Source organism: Gossypium raimondii, chromosome 3 (assembly GCF_025698545.1).
Source record: "Gossypium raimondii isolate GPD5lz chromosome 3, ASM2569854v1, whole genome shotgun sequence".
Lineage (NCBI taxonomy): Eukaryota > Viridiplantae > Streptophyta > Magnoliopsida > Malvales > Malvaceae > Gossypium > Gossypium raimondii.
In genome coordinates this window covers 22312567-22330272 of record NC_068567.1, presented here as the reverse complement: position 1 = coordinate 22330272, position 17706 = coordinate 22312567, and the positions used below count along the sequence as shown (strand labels likewise).

Here is a 17706-nt window from a genome sequence, read left to right as displayed (position 1 = left end):
TGATTAAAATTACGTTTCGATCACCAACTTTCAAAAGTTATATAATTCTGATGAATATTATTGAATTGTTGCATTTTTTTATTCTATATATCATTGTTATCGCATTTGAATATATAACAACCCATCTTTCGGTAATTTCGGGACCACAAATTCTGACTTGTCAACTCGTAAATATTAATTAATTATTATTACAGAGTCATTATAGTCGAGTTAAAATTTGGTTAAAAAATATCATCGATAGTTAATTAGTTAAAAAAGACTAAATTATAAAAGCTACAAAAGTTAGAAGTTGTTAATTAAAAGTATTAAATCACTATGAAATGACGAATTGGTGGCCTGAAATGATAAAAATACCTATTATAATGATGGTGGACGGTTAAGGCTAAATTTCTGGTTTTCCGGATTATGAAAAAAGAAAAAAAGAAGATAAATACGCGAGCAATTAATAAAGTAAAATCTCAGCACAATTCTGATTCTGCAACACATGAGCTTTTTTTTACAACTTGAAAACGAGATATAAACATACTCTCTTTGGTTTTATGACAAACCATATACATATATGTTCCCTTCTATACAATGCGAAATATTTGAAAAGGCATCTATCAATCAACCATTATTAAATTATTATTTAGATAATTTTGCATCATTTTGGGTTTCCGCTTTATAAGAGCTATGCAGCAAAACCAAATGTGCGTGTATTTTATATCAGAAACTGAAAGTTCACTAGAGATGGATTTACACCTTTTACATCTTCTCCTCACCGATGATCCATCGTGTCAACCGACTAGGATCTTCAGTAAATGATTTGCACGACACAGGAAAAATCCCAAGATCAGCACCAATTAGGTCGTATTCCTTTAGAGCTTCAGCCATCTCGGCTTCAACAGACGCATCATCTACAACATCGATCGTGTTCATTTGTAGAACATCAGCGTAATGCTTCTCCCTTTCCAGATCATGTTGGAAAGGCTCCATGGCTAGCCCCTGGTATTTCAAACATTTTAAGAAAAGTAGTTAGCGGCAAATGGATAAGAACCCAGCTCCCTTCGACAAAAACTTAAGGATCAGATTTCAACTTTGAATCCTCTACGCCTTGTTAAGAAAAAAAGCCTTTAATCAAATATATGTACTTCATCATCAAATTGATAAGTAGTATTACCTGACATAATTCAGCGTAATGCCTATATATCTCACTGCTTTCATCTTGATCACCAAGAAGTGTTCCACCATACCAACCATTGGCTTCATCAACAGACGTCATTGAGAGGTACCTTAAAGAGCAGAAAATATGTTACTATGAACCCATAAACTAGTATTAGCATTGAAAAGACTTGAGTCCAATTACAATGTAAAATTGTATATATTTAAAGAGCTAGAGAAATCAAAAGTTAGAAAGAACGGGTTCTCTCTTTCTGTCAAAGAAACGCACGTTTGCATATGGATTTTATTTCCTTACTGCTGTTATTTCATCAGCCTCGGGACTTAAGCTTTCATAAATTCCAAGTACTTCACAATGACTGTACAAATGTCATAAGTTCTAAGAACTTTCACTATGCTGTAAGACCATATATTCCTTCCCACAGTAAGGCAAGAGCTTTTTGAAAATTTTTCTTTGATAACAAGATTAACAAATAATATACAGAATAGTATATATATTTTTCATATAAACAAAGATGTAAATATATATCTTAAAATATTCACAAAAACTGATAATACACAGAACTAACCGTATACTTTTATAACTAAGCCAAAAGGTCCTATTCTGCCTAAAGGTCCTATCCTTTCATGACTAACAAGCCTTCACCTACTTGGGAATCAACAAATGATATCATCTTCAAAATGTATAGTTTTATGTGTTATGGCAATTGGTTGTCACCTCGCATGTAATTACACTTTGCTAATGCATTCAAGACAAGGGACCACGTTCATGCATGCACATAGGGGTCTCAAACATTAAACAATCTATCAACCCCACCTTTACTCAATTTTCAGGCCTTGTTCATGCAAAGCCAACATTAGTGGGACACAGCAACAATCTAAACCAATATGATTCCTTCATGCTGTGAAAACAAAAAGATCATGCATTCTTCCTGAGGTAAACAAGAATGAATGATACGAAAATACCTCTGGAAAATATCCTGTTCATCATCAACATAGGAAGAAAGCCAATTTAAGTCACAGAAATCGTCAAGTTTCATTTCACCATTGGCCCCTCCATTTTTAATTTCGCGCACAGAGACTTTGGGGCCTGAGCCAACTTCTTCAAACTTTCTTTGGCCAAATAGCCAATTTGGACTTTTAAGCTGTATTTCACTGCACCAAAATTCCAAGGTTTAGGAGCAAGTAAAAGAATTTGTCAAATCTTGCCCTAGATATCAGTTGCAGCACAAGCACTCTAGTGCAGACCAAAGTCCCACCTAAAATTTAGGCTAAAACAATTAGATAAATCCACTTTATCCTCAAAACCTTAACTGGCACTTGAGGGAGAAAAGAATTTCAACCAGTTTACGACAAACTTGGGAAGTCCTTAAGTTGAAAAAAAAAAGTTAGACCACGTGAAATTGACATTCTTGGGTTAATATTGTATTTTGGAACTGGTACCATAGAAGGTGGTCATGAACACCAGCACAAACAAGGTTTAAACTCCTCAGCAAGTAGGTCGCATAAGAGGTGCCTCAAAACTTAAACAGCAGAACCTAGATGCAACTAAGATAAGCTTCAACTAGCCAACATAAGGTAAGACATAGAGCACATCCTGGCAGAAATCAGGACCTAAAATACTCACAAATGGTTCAATTTTAAGGAAAAACATTGACTGCAGATAAAATATCAAAAAAGTATCATATCACCTGGAATAGGCATGAGTATTGCTATTCAACAAAAGATAAGAGAAAAGTAAAAGGCCAAAGTAAAAACAAACAGAATATCAAAAAAATTATATAGCAGAGATAAAATGATATTTACGCTGCATCAGGTGCAACACCAGAATTTGCTGTAGGACCACCTGTTCTTTGATCTGGTTCACTACAAAGTCTTACATTTTTTATTGAACTACATGTTCGTTCTATCAGCTTATCAAATGATGTCAACTTCATCCGTGAAAAGTCTTCTCTACAAGCAGGAATGGGGGCAAGGATCTTTCCCACTACTCCTAAAGGCTTAACATTGTCCTCCACACTGCATATGGCAATTGGAAAGAGTGAAAAAAGGTAGAAGAAAAGGTCCGAATTTTGATGACGATGATGATAAGAATAATGATGATAATATAAAAAAGGATCATTTATTGTCACTGGCAGCAGAGTTCGTTAACTCCACAAGTAGGGCTAAGAAACAGCCACAGGTATTTGGTTGATGTTTAGAAAAAATAGTAATAACAATAATAAATGAGACATGTCGCAGTCTTTTAACCCCTTGTGGAGTTAAATAACTTCACTTCCAGTGTACCTAACAACAATATGGCATCATCAACAACACTGATATATGGATAGCTTGAAGATGAAGAGCCTAGCTTTACTGGTCAAAATAGATATGGAAACTTTACCACTTATCAGGGAATAGGTCATCTCCTGCGCCAGAAACATGAAGATAGTAATCAGAATCCAACTCCCAAAGAGCAGGTTTTCCTTCCTGTGGTTGGAAGTAGCCCAAAAATCTTGAAGAAGAAAAAATGGCTGATAGTTATAAGACACAAAAATTGCACAAAAGTATCAAGGCTATAGCATATACTAAATAGTCTCAACAAACCTGAAATGCCCCTACTTTTGAAAGGCACAATTATCATGAAGATTAAAACCTTCAAGAATATCATTCACTAAAGAACATAAACAAATTATAGATGGAAAAGAATTACAAGTTTATAGCATCTTGCTTTTCACCGTCAGTGTAGGCATTACTATAATATCGCTTGATAGACTTCAGAAACTCTCTAGACTGGGTTGTAGCTTTCCACTTTCCCTGCCTCTCAGGAAAAACCTGAAGTTTGTAACAAATTCAATATTCTATGAGGATAATTCAATAACATATGAACAACTTAAATACTGAATATCTTATGTTTTAGCTTTTCTTCTTTTTCCCCCCTACCAACACAGGAATGGTTAAGATGATAATCTTACTGTGTTATGAGCAGCAGAACCTCCATACTGTTGGGCAAGAGCATCTCCCATGCTCTGGTACATGTCCATGAGAGCAGCAGCAATGCTACTATCAGGATCCACTTTGGGCTTGTCTGTCAATCCCATTGCATGAAGTTGGCGACCTAAAGCTGCCAAGCCATAAGCATACTGCGCAACATTTGTGCGATCCAAACAGTCGATGCAGTTAGTTCGCAGTACTCCACTCTGGAATCTCGGAGGATCACCATCACAATTATCAGTTTTAATTTGCTGACTTAAATCACCCTCTCTTTCTCTACTGGTTAGAGAATTTGAATTCTCACTGCCACTTCCAATCTTAACAAGATCGCCAGATTTACCTCTCAGATCTCTAAGAGATGCATCCCTGTAGTAATTGAAACAAAACTAGTATGCTGTCAATAAACTATTAGCAAATTTTAGAGGTTACAAAGAACTGCCAAATTTCAAAATGAATAAAAATAAATCCTAGATATTATGTCCATCATTGGAAAATAATAACAGCTCTCTCTAAGAAATCTTTCTAGGTTTGATCTTTTCAAAGATATATTAAGAAGTCAATAACGTCTTAGCAATCCTTAAAATTGTAACTTACTGTCCCATTTTTAATTCGAACTTCTTTTACTCATACTTGTTGGAATCAAGTGAGCATCATTTTCCTAAAATAAATTAGAAAACCTAAGTATCAACATCTACATCAATATAAACAGGTTACAAAATAATAAGAAAAAAGAAATGATAATCATAAAATACAAAAATTGTAAAGAAGATGACATAAAGATATGAATTTACAAACACAAATGAAAAATTGGCAGCAATTGAATTAATTTATATAAAACGAATGAAGATGGTACCTCCCAGTGCTTGTTCTATTAAGCTGGTTGGCTCTTTTCTTAACAAGGCTGGGTTTACCACTATAGTAAAAACTGGTCAAATCAAGAGCTTCACTAGCCACAGCACCCAAAACAGCCAAAACATTGGCAGACTTGCTTGAGATCAGAAAAGAAAACACAATAACATCTGTATAAGCTCAAATTCAGAGAGGGTGAAGGGAGGAAACCAAAGGTTGTGTCCATTTCATGGGAAAATTTAACTTACCTCTTGGCAAACTTGTGAAAATCCCAGTGAATAAATTTCAGTTGATTCTCTTCCGAGAGAATTGCGTTCAAATACCCAACTGCATGAGCAAATTCACGCCTCAACATCATCTCTCTAGGTCTTTTCTCAACAGTCTGCATTTCCATATTTAATTTAATTAATAGATAAAAACTATAACAAAACTCAAACTGGTGACTAGTTAATTCGAAAAAGAAGATAAACCATATAATTTACATAGGCTTACATTACAAATAAACGAATAAAAATTGGCAGACCGGTAGTTAACCATCTTTTAATGGTATTAACATAAACATATAAATAAACATATTTGACAAGGAATCCCTAAGGATTCTTAGGTGGTGAAGGAGTCGAGCTAGCACCTCATTTGTTGTATACAAAGAACTAGCAGGCTTTGTGCTCCTATACAGCGAGTGTAATATTTCTTTCAGAGATGACTTTAAGAATATATTTCATGCCATACTACTTATGGTCTGACTCCACAACCATTCCTAATTATTCTCAAAAGTGTTACTATTATTATTCTAAATTCAGATCACACTTTGTTGCATTAAGAAGCCCACTGATAGGGGGGGAAAACAAAACAAAAGCACCAAAGAAGCATTATGAATATGAAAGAATCAAATAAATGTAACTACAAAGATGATTTTGCTACTAGAAGTCATCAGCAATGACTTTGAAAATAACCTTGATTAAATTAAGTACAATTATTGGATTGCCGTATCTCTTTGCCAAGTCCTCAAAATGCAATTTGGTTGCCTGGTATGTAGGATCATACCTCTGTACTGAAGCAAAAACAAAAATAAAGATTTTATTTACCTGAAGTTAGGGATATGAAGATGCAGAAGGGTATAACATAACTGAGGAAAAAAATATATAATCAAGCTGATTCCTTACAGATTATATCAGGTTTAGGACTAAATCTTGAAGCTTCTTGGGACCAGAAAAGGGGAATTGAACCACGCATCTGCACAACAGAACTCATCTTTCCCTTGCAAGAACCAGCCTCTTCATCAAGGATAATTTGTTCTGTTTCAACATCATTTGCAACCCTTCCTCGATCATTCACTCCCCTTTTCAAATACCTGAGATTAATAAAAAAGACACATAACTTACAAAGTAAACTATAACTATGAACTAGCAATTTTGGAAAGATTCCAAATCAAACCTCCCCCATCCCTTCTTTCTCTTCTTATCTCCTTGACCAGAAAAGTAGAAGCCAATGACAAGAAATTATTTGTATCTTCCAAGTTACTCTTTGCAATAATATTCAGCAAAGCTTCAAAGGATATAATTGAACAAATAAAAAAATGTGGTTACTGTTGAGAATCTTTGATTATTTGATATTATTAAATAGTATTTTTAGAGATTACAGCTGATATTTTTTAGAGATTCTAATTAAGAGAGATTATTTCCTTAGTTGTTAAATCCTACATGTATATATAGTTGTTCATATTTCTAAGAAATATATACTTTGAGAGAGTTTCTTCCTCAATACATTAGAGTTATTTCCACCCTAGCCCTATTTTTTTATCTCACCGCCCCTACCATTGGAGTCGGCATCCACTCGCTGGTGAAACCCCAAACTCCGGTGACCAGAAGACCCGCGCTGGGCCCCACATGCTGTCGCAAGTTTCTGCAGCTCCGTTTCACGCGACGCGTGTGGACTCCACCTACTGCCGTCGTGTTTTTTCCAACGCCGTCACCATGCTCTCTGCTCTCTTCCGGTCATTGTCCTCTAAGTGGTGCTGTGTTTTGGCCAAGTTTTTTTTTGTGTGAGATCTATTTGGTGTTTTTTTTTGGGTGGTTTTTTTTTCTAATTGTACACGTAGATTTTTTTGGGGGTTTAGTTTTTTCCAGCATTATGTCTACAGACGAGAAGATCGTGATTCCAACCGATAATCCCTTGTTGCAAATTAGCCCTGTGAAGCTTGATGGACATAATTACCTTGCTTGGTCAAGATCCTGCTTGTTGTTTATCAAGGCTCGTGGCTTGCAGGGATATGTCACTTGTAAATCATCAAAACCTAAACTCACTGATTCCACCTTTAGTCAATGGGATTCAACGAACTCTCTTGTTATGACATGGCTTATCAACTCCATGCAACCTCATATTTCCAAAACCTATTTGCTGCTTGAAACTGTGGAAAAGATTTGAAATGTTGCTGCTCTCACCTACTCTCGTGTTGGGAATGATGCGCAAATTTTTTAGATTCGTAATAAGGTCCATAGTACAAAATAGTCCCGCTTACGCTTTCTCAATATTTTGTTGAACTAAGTGGGTTGTGGCAGGAACTTGATTACTATCAAGATTTACAAGTGAATTGGGCCAAGGATGCCGAAAAATTTCAGAAGATGGTGAAAAAAGAGCATGTTTTTGATTTCTTGGCTACGTTGAATACCGAGTATAATCAGATTCGGCTTCAAGTTCTTGACAAGGCTCCGTTCCCTTCTCTCCATGTCACATACTCCTATGTACAACAAGAGGAGAGTCGTCGTGTTGTTATTCTCTATAATCCACCTTTAGAGAAAGCTGGCCTCATTGCTAACCAGGATGGTCCATTGGGTGGTAAGTCTGCCAAGGATTACTTGACGTGTGACTAATGTGGAAAGCCTCGGCATACTAAAGATTCGTGTTGGAAGTTGCATGGTCGTCCCACTCAAGGTCGTGATGGAAAACGAGAGGGTAATGCTCGGCGTCAAGCAAATTTGTCTGACTCTGTGACAACAGAGAATAAGTCCACTTCAGCTGGAAGTTTTACCTCGGACGGGATTCAACATCTTCGACACATCTTGTCTCAATTGGATTCTACCTCGATTGCCAAGTCTAATCATGCGAACTCAAGTACTGTTTTAAATGCTCCATCTACTTCTTGAATTATTGATTCCGGTGCGAATAGACATATGACAGGGTCAAACAAAAGCTTATTAAACTATACTACTTGTCCATCTAAAAATAGTGCGCGACTAGCCAATGGCTCCCTTACCTCCATCTCTGGAACAGGTTCTGTTGTTTATACTCCCAATATCACTTTATCCTCTGCCCTCCATGCCCCTAAATTTCCAGTTAACATTTTATCTATTAGTACTATCACTAAAGCCTTAAATTATAAATTTGAATTCTTTCCCGATCACTGTTTTTTTCACGACCTCCAGACAAGGAAGACGATTGGCAGTGGTAGATTGTGTGATAGATTATATATTCTGGATTGATCGTCCAATACGTCTCAAGCATTATTTGGAGACAATAAAGATGTCAACCGAAAGATTATTCAATGGCATAGGCAGTTAGGACATCCATCATCATTTACTGTTCTTGCCAAGATTTTCCTAATTTGTTTTCAAGAACTCAATTAGACTCTTTAGGTTGTGATGCTTGTGAGTTTGCTAAGCATACAAGAAACAATTATCCTTTGCGTAATAATAGAAGTACTATTCCTTTCGAGATTATTCATTCGGATGTTTGGGGCCCTATTCGCCTTACTTTTTTATTTGGTAATCGTTGGTTTGTTACTTTTATTGACCGTTGCACTCGGATGACATGGGTACTTTTATTGAAGTCCAAAAGTGATGCTTTCTCGTGTTCTCGTTCATTTCATAAATTGATTACTCAGTTTAATGCTAAGGTTAAGAATTTGCGAACTGGTAATGGAACTGAGTATAACTTTAATGATTATTTGGAATCATATGGGATTTTGCATTAGACCAGTTGTCCAAGTACAAATGCTCAGAATGGTGTTGCCGAAAAAAATCGGCATCTTTTGGAGGTGGCTAGATCACTTATGTTCACTATAAATCTCCCAAAGCAATACGATTTTAGTCGCGGCTTATCTTATTAATCGGATGCCTCTTAGGGTCCTTGATTTTAAAAGTCTCATAGAAATCTTACAGGCCAAGACGGATTACCTAGTTTCACTAAAGGCCTTTAGTTGTGTTTGCTTTAGTAGTCAAATGTGTTTTCATTGGATACTCTTCCACACAGAAGGGTTACAAATGTTATCATCCGCAAAGTATTATGTAAGTATGGATGTAACATTTCGTGAGGATGAACCCTACTTTTCTTCATCACACAAATCTCTTCAAGGGGAGGTTATTGAAAATGATAAGATGACACCTTGTTCTGCTACTCTTCTGAGGGAGAATTTAGTTCCAACAGAGACTTCGGTTCAAGAGAAGACTAGTGGACAGTTGTTGGATAGGCCTGATTTAAGGACATACACTAAAAAAGGCAAGAAAGAAGATGCCACCATACAATCTACTTTATTCCCCAACTCTTCACTATCAGGTGAGTCTTCTTTATCTCCGATTGCTACTGATTTGGAATTACCAATAGCCCAATGAGAAGGTGTTAGAACTTGCACTATACATCCTCTCTCTGTCTCTATCTCTTATGATTCCTTATCCCCATCTTATAGAGCTTTTGCTTTGTCTTTGTTCTCTGTCTGTTCCACAGGATTGGAGAGAAGCTATCACTGATCTAAGATGGAAGAAAGCTATGATTGAAGAAATGAGGGCTTTAGCAAAAAATGAGACGTGGGAACTAGTTAATCCTCCTAAGGGCAAAAAATGGTTGGCTACCAATGGGTGTTTACTATCAAGTATAAGGCTGATGTTTCAATTGAAAGACTCAAAGCCAGATTAGTAGCGCAAGGATTCATTCAGACATATGGAGTGGATTATCAAGAAACATTTGCTCCAATTGCTAACTAGATCACGATTAGGATCCTTTTATCGTGTGTAGCAAATCTCGATTGGGACTTGCAACAATTTGATGTAAAGAATGACTTCTTACATGGAGACCTAGAAGAAAAAATGCATATGAAAGTTCCTCCAAGATTCGAAGATAAAAATACTCAAGGGAAGGTATGTAGACTGAAAAAGACCCTATGTGGACTAAAGCAATCTATCATAGCCTGGTTTGATAGATTTAGTAAGGCCATGGCGTCGTTTGGCTATCGACAAAGTAATGTTGTTCATACCCTCTTTATAAAACATCACAAGGGTAAGATTACTCTCCTTATAGTTTATGTTGATGACATAATTACAACAGGAGATGGCAAGGAAGAAATGGCCCGGCTTAAAAAAAAATTGGCAGAGGAACTCAAAATAAAAGACTTGGGAAAGTTACAATATTTCCTCAAAATAGAAGTGGCCAGATCGAAAGAGGGAATTTTTATTTCCCAAAGAAAATGTCTTAGATCTTCTAACAGAGACTGGCATGTTAGGTTGCAAACCAGCCGAATCACCTATTGAGAGTAATCACAAGTAACAAGCAGGAATTGGTGAAACGATGGGTAAAGAGAGATATCAAAGACTCGTCGGACATTTGATTTATCTCGCTCATACTCGACCTATCTAGCCTATGCTGTTAGTTTGGTAAGTCAGTTTATGCATAATCCTCACGAAGCTCATATGCAGGCAGTATTGGGAATTTTGTGTTATTTGAATTTTGTCTTAAGATAGAATTATTTACAGATGTAGATTGGGCAGGCTCTCTTGATGACAGAAGGTCTACAATAGGTTATTGTACTCTTGTGGGAGGAAACTTAGTCACTTGGAAGAGCAACAAACAAAGTGTTGTGGCTTGATCAAGTGCAGAGGCTGAGTATAGGGCCATAGCACAAGGAGTTTGTGAGCTTTTATGGCTACAAAAAGTATTGGAAGAGCTGAAGTTGTTGAACGAAAATGGATCAACCTTGTGCTGTGACAACAAGGCGGCCATCAACATAGTTCAAAATCTAGTACAGCACGATAGAACCAAACACATTGAAATAGATCATCATTTTATCAAGGAAAAAGTAGCCAGTGTTGCCATAAGTCTATCTTACCTAGCATCCGAAAAACAGTTGGCTGATGTTTTTACTAAAGGGCTTAACTGTAAGACTTATCATAATCTTCTTTGCAGGTTAGGCATGCGAGACATCTATGCACCAACTTAAGGGCGAGTGTTGAGAATCTTTGATTATTTGATATTATTAAATAGTATTTTAAGAGATTACAGCTGATATTTTTTAGAGATTCTAATTAAGAGATATTATTTCCTTAGTTGTTAAATCCTACATGTATATATAGTTATACATATTTCTAAGAAATATATACTTTGAGAGAGTTTTTTCCTCAATACATTAGAGTATTCATCTCTAATTTCATCAGTTATTGCTTTTTTCCAAATGACATGTTAAACAATTATAAACAAGCAAAAAAAGAAGAATAAGAAGGTAAATATCTTGGAAATAAACAAGCAAAAAAAGAAGAATAAGAAGGTAGATATCTTGGAAACTCGAGATAGGGACAAACCATCATAGCATGCTTGCTAATAACACATTTACAAAGGATTTACCTATTCTGGCACTCGAATAATCACCCAGGAAGTAAAAACAAAAAGAGAAGCAACAACAAAAGCCTTAAAACCCAAACAAAACCAAATAATAATCGTAATAGTTAAGGAATAAATCAAATCCTGATATTTGAACCAACCAAGGATAAAAGGACAGCTAACACACGTTGAAATGTAGAAGAGTGATATATGGTTATAAAAGGCATTGCAAAGGAATTCTGGAAAATCACTGATTTTTAGTCTATCTTTCCATTTTGGAGGAGAGTTCAAAATTTTCCCATCATCAAAAATCCAGAGGATCCAATCATTCACTTCTTGTTGTAACCATTATAAATAATAACTAACACAAAGGCAACATGAAAAATTATATCCCCATTAATCTAACCACCATCATTCTCATGAATCTCATTCATTGCAGCTAAATGCAGAAATCAATTGCCCTTAGGAACTGCTGGCCATCATATTCAACTCTTTCTTCATTTGTGATTATACCACCAGGTTACCGTTAAACCTACTGTCTTTAGATTCAGTTTTAGCCCTAATTAATCAATCTTCAGATTCTGAGCATTCTTTCAACTCTAGTGTGCAGTTAACTCCCTCTTGTCAACTAACCCTTTTTCTCTGCAAATAACTCATCCAGAAATATAATCTTCAACATGGTTGTTAGGTTCGGTTCATCCATACAAATGTAATAAGGATTTAGATAAGATCATTAGGTTAAAGCTATTGTACTAGGAAATATCACACTTCTAATTCCTCCTTATTCATATCTGTTAATAATATATATCTCTAACTGATACTCTTTTTCTCTAAGACCTACATTAAAGCTTCCCCAGGAAATCCCTCATACACACTTTATAGATAAATGAAGCCATATGAAGATCATTTTTTATTTTCCCCATACTTCTTCATTAAGCTCTCAAGTAAATTCCATGGAATATAAACCAACTGATATTATCACTCCTACTCCTGCCTCAAACTTCTGCATATTTCCCATTACCATTTCTCATGGTTTCATAGCATGGCTAAAGAATTCAATGCCAAGATAAGGTACAACACTAAATATCACCCATATTAATATAAATAGATACAACAATGCTCTTTCTCCCTCATTGACATCCTCACCAGGATTCAATTAAATAACCATGTCATCCAAACCACTAAATTCTCCAACAAACTTCCACATCTCAATTAGAATTTCTATCTTAGTCAGAATGCTTTTCCTCTTTCAGTCATCTTGCTGTAAGTGTTTTTTGTCTTTTTTTCTTTTTGGAACAAATCTTGCTATAAGTATTAAGCACATACCTTGGGACAAATTGTAGTTGACACTTGACAAGTAATAATTTTAAGATATTGGTACATACTTGCAACAAGTTTTATCTTTTATCATTTTAAATTTTGCAAAACCAAATCTTTTAAGATGAGAAAAAGTCCAAGGGCAGCTATTAGATATTGAAATCTCAAAATATTTCTCAATGAATTTGTTAAAAAAAATTAATTGAATGTCTTTTTAGTAAGATATAGCTAATCACCAATCCTTTTCCTTTACCACCAAATTGCTTAGCCTCCTGATTCAAAGCTACAGTGCTCAAACACATGAATATCGATATAATCAAATAAATTATAAGCAGGTATCTCTAATTTTTCACAGGTTCATTCTCACTGTCACCTTGTACGTACTTCAGGAAAAATAAAATGCTTTAGTACAATTCATTAAATTTATAGGGAATTAATAGATAGTAAGTTAGGTTGGACTCATGAAGCTCCTATCTTTAGAAGGGATTAGCAATGCCATTGAAGATACTACTACATATGACATTATAATGAGGCTAATGCCTATCAGTCATAAATTGGCCCTTTGACTAATAAAGTGATACCAACATGCCTAAAATTCTAAAATGGAGAAAACCAAGCAAAAAGGAGACTTTATGTCCGACACTTTTCAAGAAAAGTGTATTCAAATATTTAGTGCACCAAGGTCTTTGAGTTAGTAATATCCAAACAAACCAAGTAAAGAATACAATTTCCGAACAAAATGGCAGCCTTCAAGTTGAAAACATATGTCAATATATTCCAATGGTTGAATTGAAGTAGCCTGTAAAATAAAAGGATGAAAGATGCATGCAAAGCAGACCTTACCGTGTTCCAGCAAAATGCCGAGATCGTCTAGAAACTAGGGTAACACTAAAGTCCCTCCCAAAGATTGATAGCCGAATCTGCATTAAAGTAGCCAGAAAGAGAGAAAGAATTGGTTGAATATGCAACAAGTATTACAGCAAAGTTAAATAAAAGTTTTATATGCATAACACATCGTTTTAACCAAAGACTTTCAGCATCACTAAAAATTAACCATCAAAGGCCAGCTTCCTTTAAAATAAATGAAAAATAAATCGTAAGAAAAGTATTCAAAGTTTGTTGTGTAACTGTATCAAATATTATCAAAGTTACAGTAAATTATATCTCAAACCTTTCAGAAACCTTACTTCACATTCAAGATTCCAGATTATTTAATTCTAGTATGTAGGAACATACGTCTGAATTAAACCTGACTGAAATTTTTCTTGTCCATGTATAGAGTCAAATGGAAAAAGAATATAAATAAAGGCCGACATAGCCAGAGAAAAAAACCAGGAGCTTATGGCAGTAAACGTGAGACAAGAAGAACCTAACAAGGCATAAATGATGACTTATTACAGCTAGCCGTAAAACTAATTCTACAAAATGAAAATGAATAAAACGTATTCAGTGCAGCAAAAATACGCAGCCAATATTTTAATTACCTGTTTAAAATGCCCATGAACTAATGCAATTGTCCAAATAGTGTTACTGCATCTTGAGCGTATGGCTTGGGTTAGATAGGCATTCCAAACAAATATGTTATCATATGGCATCCTTTCTTCGCCCATGGCTAAAACATTTTTTTGCAAACTTTGCATTATGGGATATGTATAACTGTAGAAAAAATCTTTGGTCAAGTCCACACTGGAAAGCAGCTTTTTGTACCTGAAACCAAAAACAATAGATCAAGAATGATTAAAAAGCTACTAAAATTAGACCCTAATTCCATTAGAAAGTGAGAATTATGTAAAAAGTAAGAAGAAAAACTTAATAGCAGAATACAAGAAAAAAAGAATAAGGAGAAGCCTACAACATAAAGTATGTACAATATTATTTAGTTTCACAAAAATCACAGATCTAAATGGCGAATATAATTGTTGATAAACATATAAGGATTGATTTTCATGGCATCCCTTACAATTACTAAAAGGTATTAAACAAAAGCAAGATCTTATTAAAATAGATAAATATCCAAACAGGTCTCCACACACAGCACTATATGGCATTCAAGATTGGAAAACTACATATCTTTAAACGTGGGAGACTGTTCCCATAACAAATTGCTCTATGTTCTTATAAAGCCACGTAAACAAGGCTTGAAGGTAATTTTGCCTTTTGGAGAAGATAATGTCACTGATTCTCTGTTCAAATTAAAGTAGATAAGCAGAGACCAAATATAGAAAGGGGAGATAGTGCATTTCAATATTTCTGCTGCCTCACTGCTTACAAGTTACAACATAATATATCTACAAGATGATTTAGTTTTCACATTCTTTTTCTGATGTAGTTACGGAGAGAAACCATATATTAAAATGATGACTATCATTTCTGATATAGATATAAGGATAAATTTGCACGATAGCAGTTATATAATTACTTTAAAGAAAGCAAGATCTTATCAAAAGGAATAAATCTCCAAACAGGACTCCACACGCATAGCACTAAATATGGTTTAACATCGGAATATCACTAATCTTTAAAACTGGGAGCATATGTTCATTTAACAAATATCTGTAACCTCTGAGTTCTTATAAAGCAAATAAAGCAAATCCTGAGGGCTGATTCAAGAAGATCAACATAACTGATCTCCATTCAAATTAATTATATTAGCAGTAACCAAAAATAGTGAGAGCAGATAGAGGATTTCCCTGTTCTACTCTCATCACTTCTCCATTGATCCACTTAGGGTAACAAAAATAATTCATTATCTCCATAAAGTAATCATTACGAAACCAAGAAACTATAAATGCTACCTAGCAACCCACTAATAGTAAAAAAAACCATTTCTAATGGTACGTTTCAGTGTCAATACATAGATTAGTTTTCCAATTGCATCCATATTCCACAAAAATATTTCTAGGAATGCAAGAGAGATAAATGAATAAATTGGATGCAGGCAATGTCAAAAAGATATAGAAATTCTAGTTTCAAACTGAATTTAAAAAAAAGGAATAAATAAGATCCAGAAGTTTTCACCAAACCCTAAAACTAACTATGAAGCTTACAAAGTAAAGGAGATACCTCAGCTCAGTTTTAGAATGCGCTATGTCGGATTGAACAGAAACATGAGGAACTGTGATCAACTGACTCTCATCTATGCTATATATTGCATGACCACATATACTACCAATTTGCTGTCGCTTTGTAACCAGAATCAAGTAGTATGATTCCAAAAACTTGATGCAACCTAAAAAGATCCAGACACATTGTACTGAGTTTAATAGAAACAATTCCTTCAATACCTCAAAAACAAAACAAGAGAGAGTAAATTGTCACTAACCCACAATCCCGAAAACTTTTGCCACAAAGTTTAAGCCCCCAGTGGCACGATTTCCTTCAGCAATCCGCTGAAGCAAGTTTTTGATCTCTTGTGGTGAATAAAGCACTGGGTCTTCACTGATATTAAGATCAGATGGTTCAGATCTATCAATTTTCAAGACCCGAAAGAATTTCTTGTTCCTATCACTCCCAATTAAATAATACCTCTGTTTAAAGAAACCAGAAAAAAATTCTCTTTTGAGAAAAAAAATACTCTTTTGAGAAAAAAAAAAACTCAATCCTGAACAAAACAAGATTAAAATCATACATAAAAGTAATCTAATTACCCAGATTGCAATTTTCAGAGCGACCAAACAGCAGATTCCTTGGTAATCAATTTCCATTTAATACAGCCAATATAATAATTTTAGTCGCTTCAGATTTAAGAGAAATTCTTTACTTCTTTCACTTTTTTTATTTTTTAATATTGTGATTTTAGTTTCTTCTGCTCGAAATTTCTCCTTTTTTCTCCTGCAGTAAGCAGAAAACTTGAGAATCGAATACCAAACCCTAATTTCCACTTTTTTCCATCTTTTTATCTTAAAAGGATACCAATTCAAGAACAATTACAAGGCAACTAACCTTATGCAAAAATGAACAATAAATAATAATTTAGAGCATTCTCTTCCTTGTTGCTAAAATTAAGAGAACTGTATGATTTTGCCATGAGAACAAAAACAGAAAAGAAAGGACTGTTACCGCTCGGGTTTCGTAAAGCCGGAACTTCTCAAGAGAATAGGAATTGGGATCGGCCTCCGGATCAATGGAAGGATGGATCTTAGCGTATGGAAGAGACAAATTGGTTTTCAAATTCTCCAATTTTGCCATTTTGGTGGTAAAATTTTGGGACTCAATTCAATCTATGCGTTGTGTCTTGGACATCTGGTTTTGGTTTTCTAGTTAGTTTTCTTTGACGATTAAAACAATTTGGATTTCTGGGACTCTTTAACTGAGTTGGCTTTGGCTATATAGTCTTTGTCTATTCGATTCCTAACCCACTGGTTGGCTTCGGCCACGTGGTGCCATTGAAGTAACTTACAAATATAGGGTAAATTATACAGAAATTCATTCAACTATTACTAAATTTTCTTTTACTCAATTTTAAAAAGTTATAAAATAATTATTTAATTATTTAATTTTATCATTTTTACTTACCTACGGTTAAATGATTAATAGAAATATAACTTGGCATCTTTTATTTGTATGCATATAATAGCTTCTTCTTTTTTTATCTACGATGCATATATTAATTGTATGCATTAATTAAATTATATTTAATTATTTTTATAAATTTTCATAAATTTTTGTAACGTGTCATTAACAATATGGTTATGAAACTAAAACATAATAATATATAAGCTTAATTTTAAAAATATGATAATTGATATTAGACTAAATTTAAATAAAAAATATTTTTAAAATATAAATATTATAATAGTAGATTAGGTGTTTGAATACACAAAGAAA

At 34.6% G+C, this 17706-nt stretch overlaps 1 protein-coding gene across 1 annotated transcript; it reads right to left on the bottom strand.

The window, feature by feature from the left end:
- Nucleotides 1-442: 442 nt before the first annotated feature.
- Nucleotides 443-17184, bottom strand: LOC105793870 (phosphatidylinositol-3-phosphatase SAC1). Its single transcript, XM_012622740.2, has 16 exons — nucleotides 16939-17184; nucleotides 16202-16406; nucleotides 15943-16108; nucleotides 14364-14586; nucleotides 13723-13799; nucleotides 6144-6331; nucleotides 5934-6031; nucleotides 5229-5362; nucleotides 4985-5119; nucleotides 4113-4497; nucleotides 3851-3972; nucleotides 3542-3652; nucleotides 2965-3177; nucleotides 2125-2313; nucleotides 1160-1271; nucleotides 443-984 (listed from the first exon to the last, which is right to left on the bottom strand). Exons 1-16 carry the CDS (start codon nucleotides 17065-17067, stop codon nucleotides 745-747), a joined length of 2727 nt encoding a protein of 908 aa, XP_012478194.1. The 5' UTR covers nucleotides 17068-17184; the 3' UTR covers nucleotides 443-744.
- Between the last annotated feature and the right edge of the window lie 522 nt (nucleotides 17185-17706).

Coding starts and splice junctions, on each gene's coding strand:
- LOC105793870 (XM_012622740.2), bottom strand. CDS start 17,067: ATGGCAAAATTGGAGAATTTGAAAACCAATTTGTCTCTTCCATACGCT. Junction 4,498..4,984: donor AATAGAACAAGCACTGGGAG/GTACCATCTTCA, acceptor CAATTACTACAG/GGATGCATCTCTTAGAGATC. Junction 3,178..3,541: donor GACCTATTCCCTGATAAGTG/GTAAAGTTTCCA, acceptor TGCCATATGCAG/TGTGGAGGACAATGTTAAGC.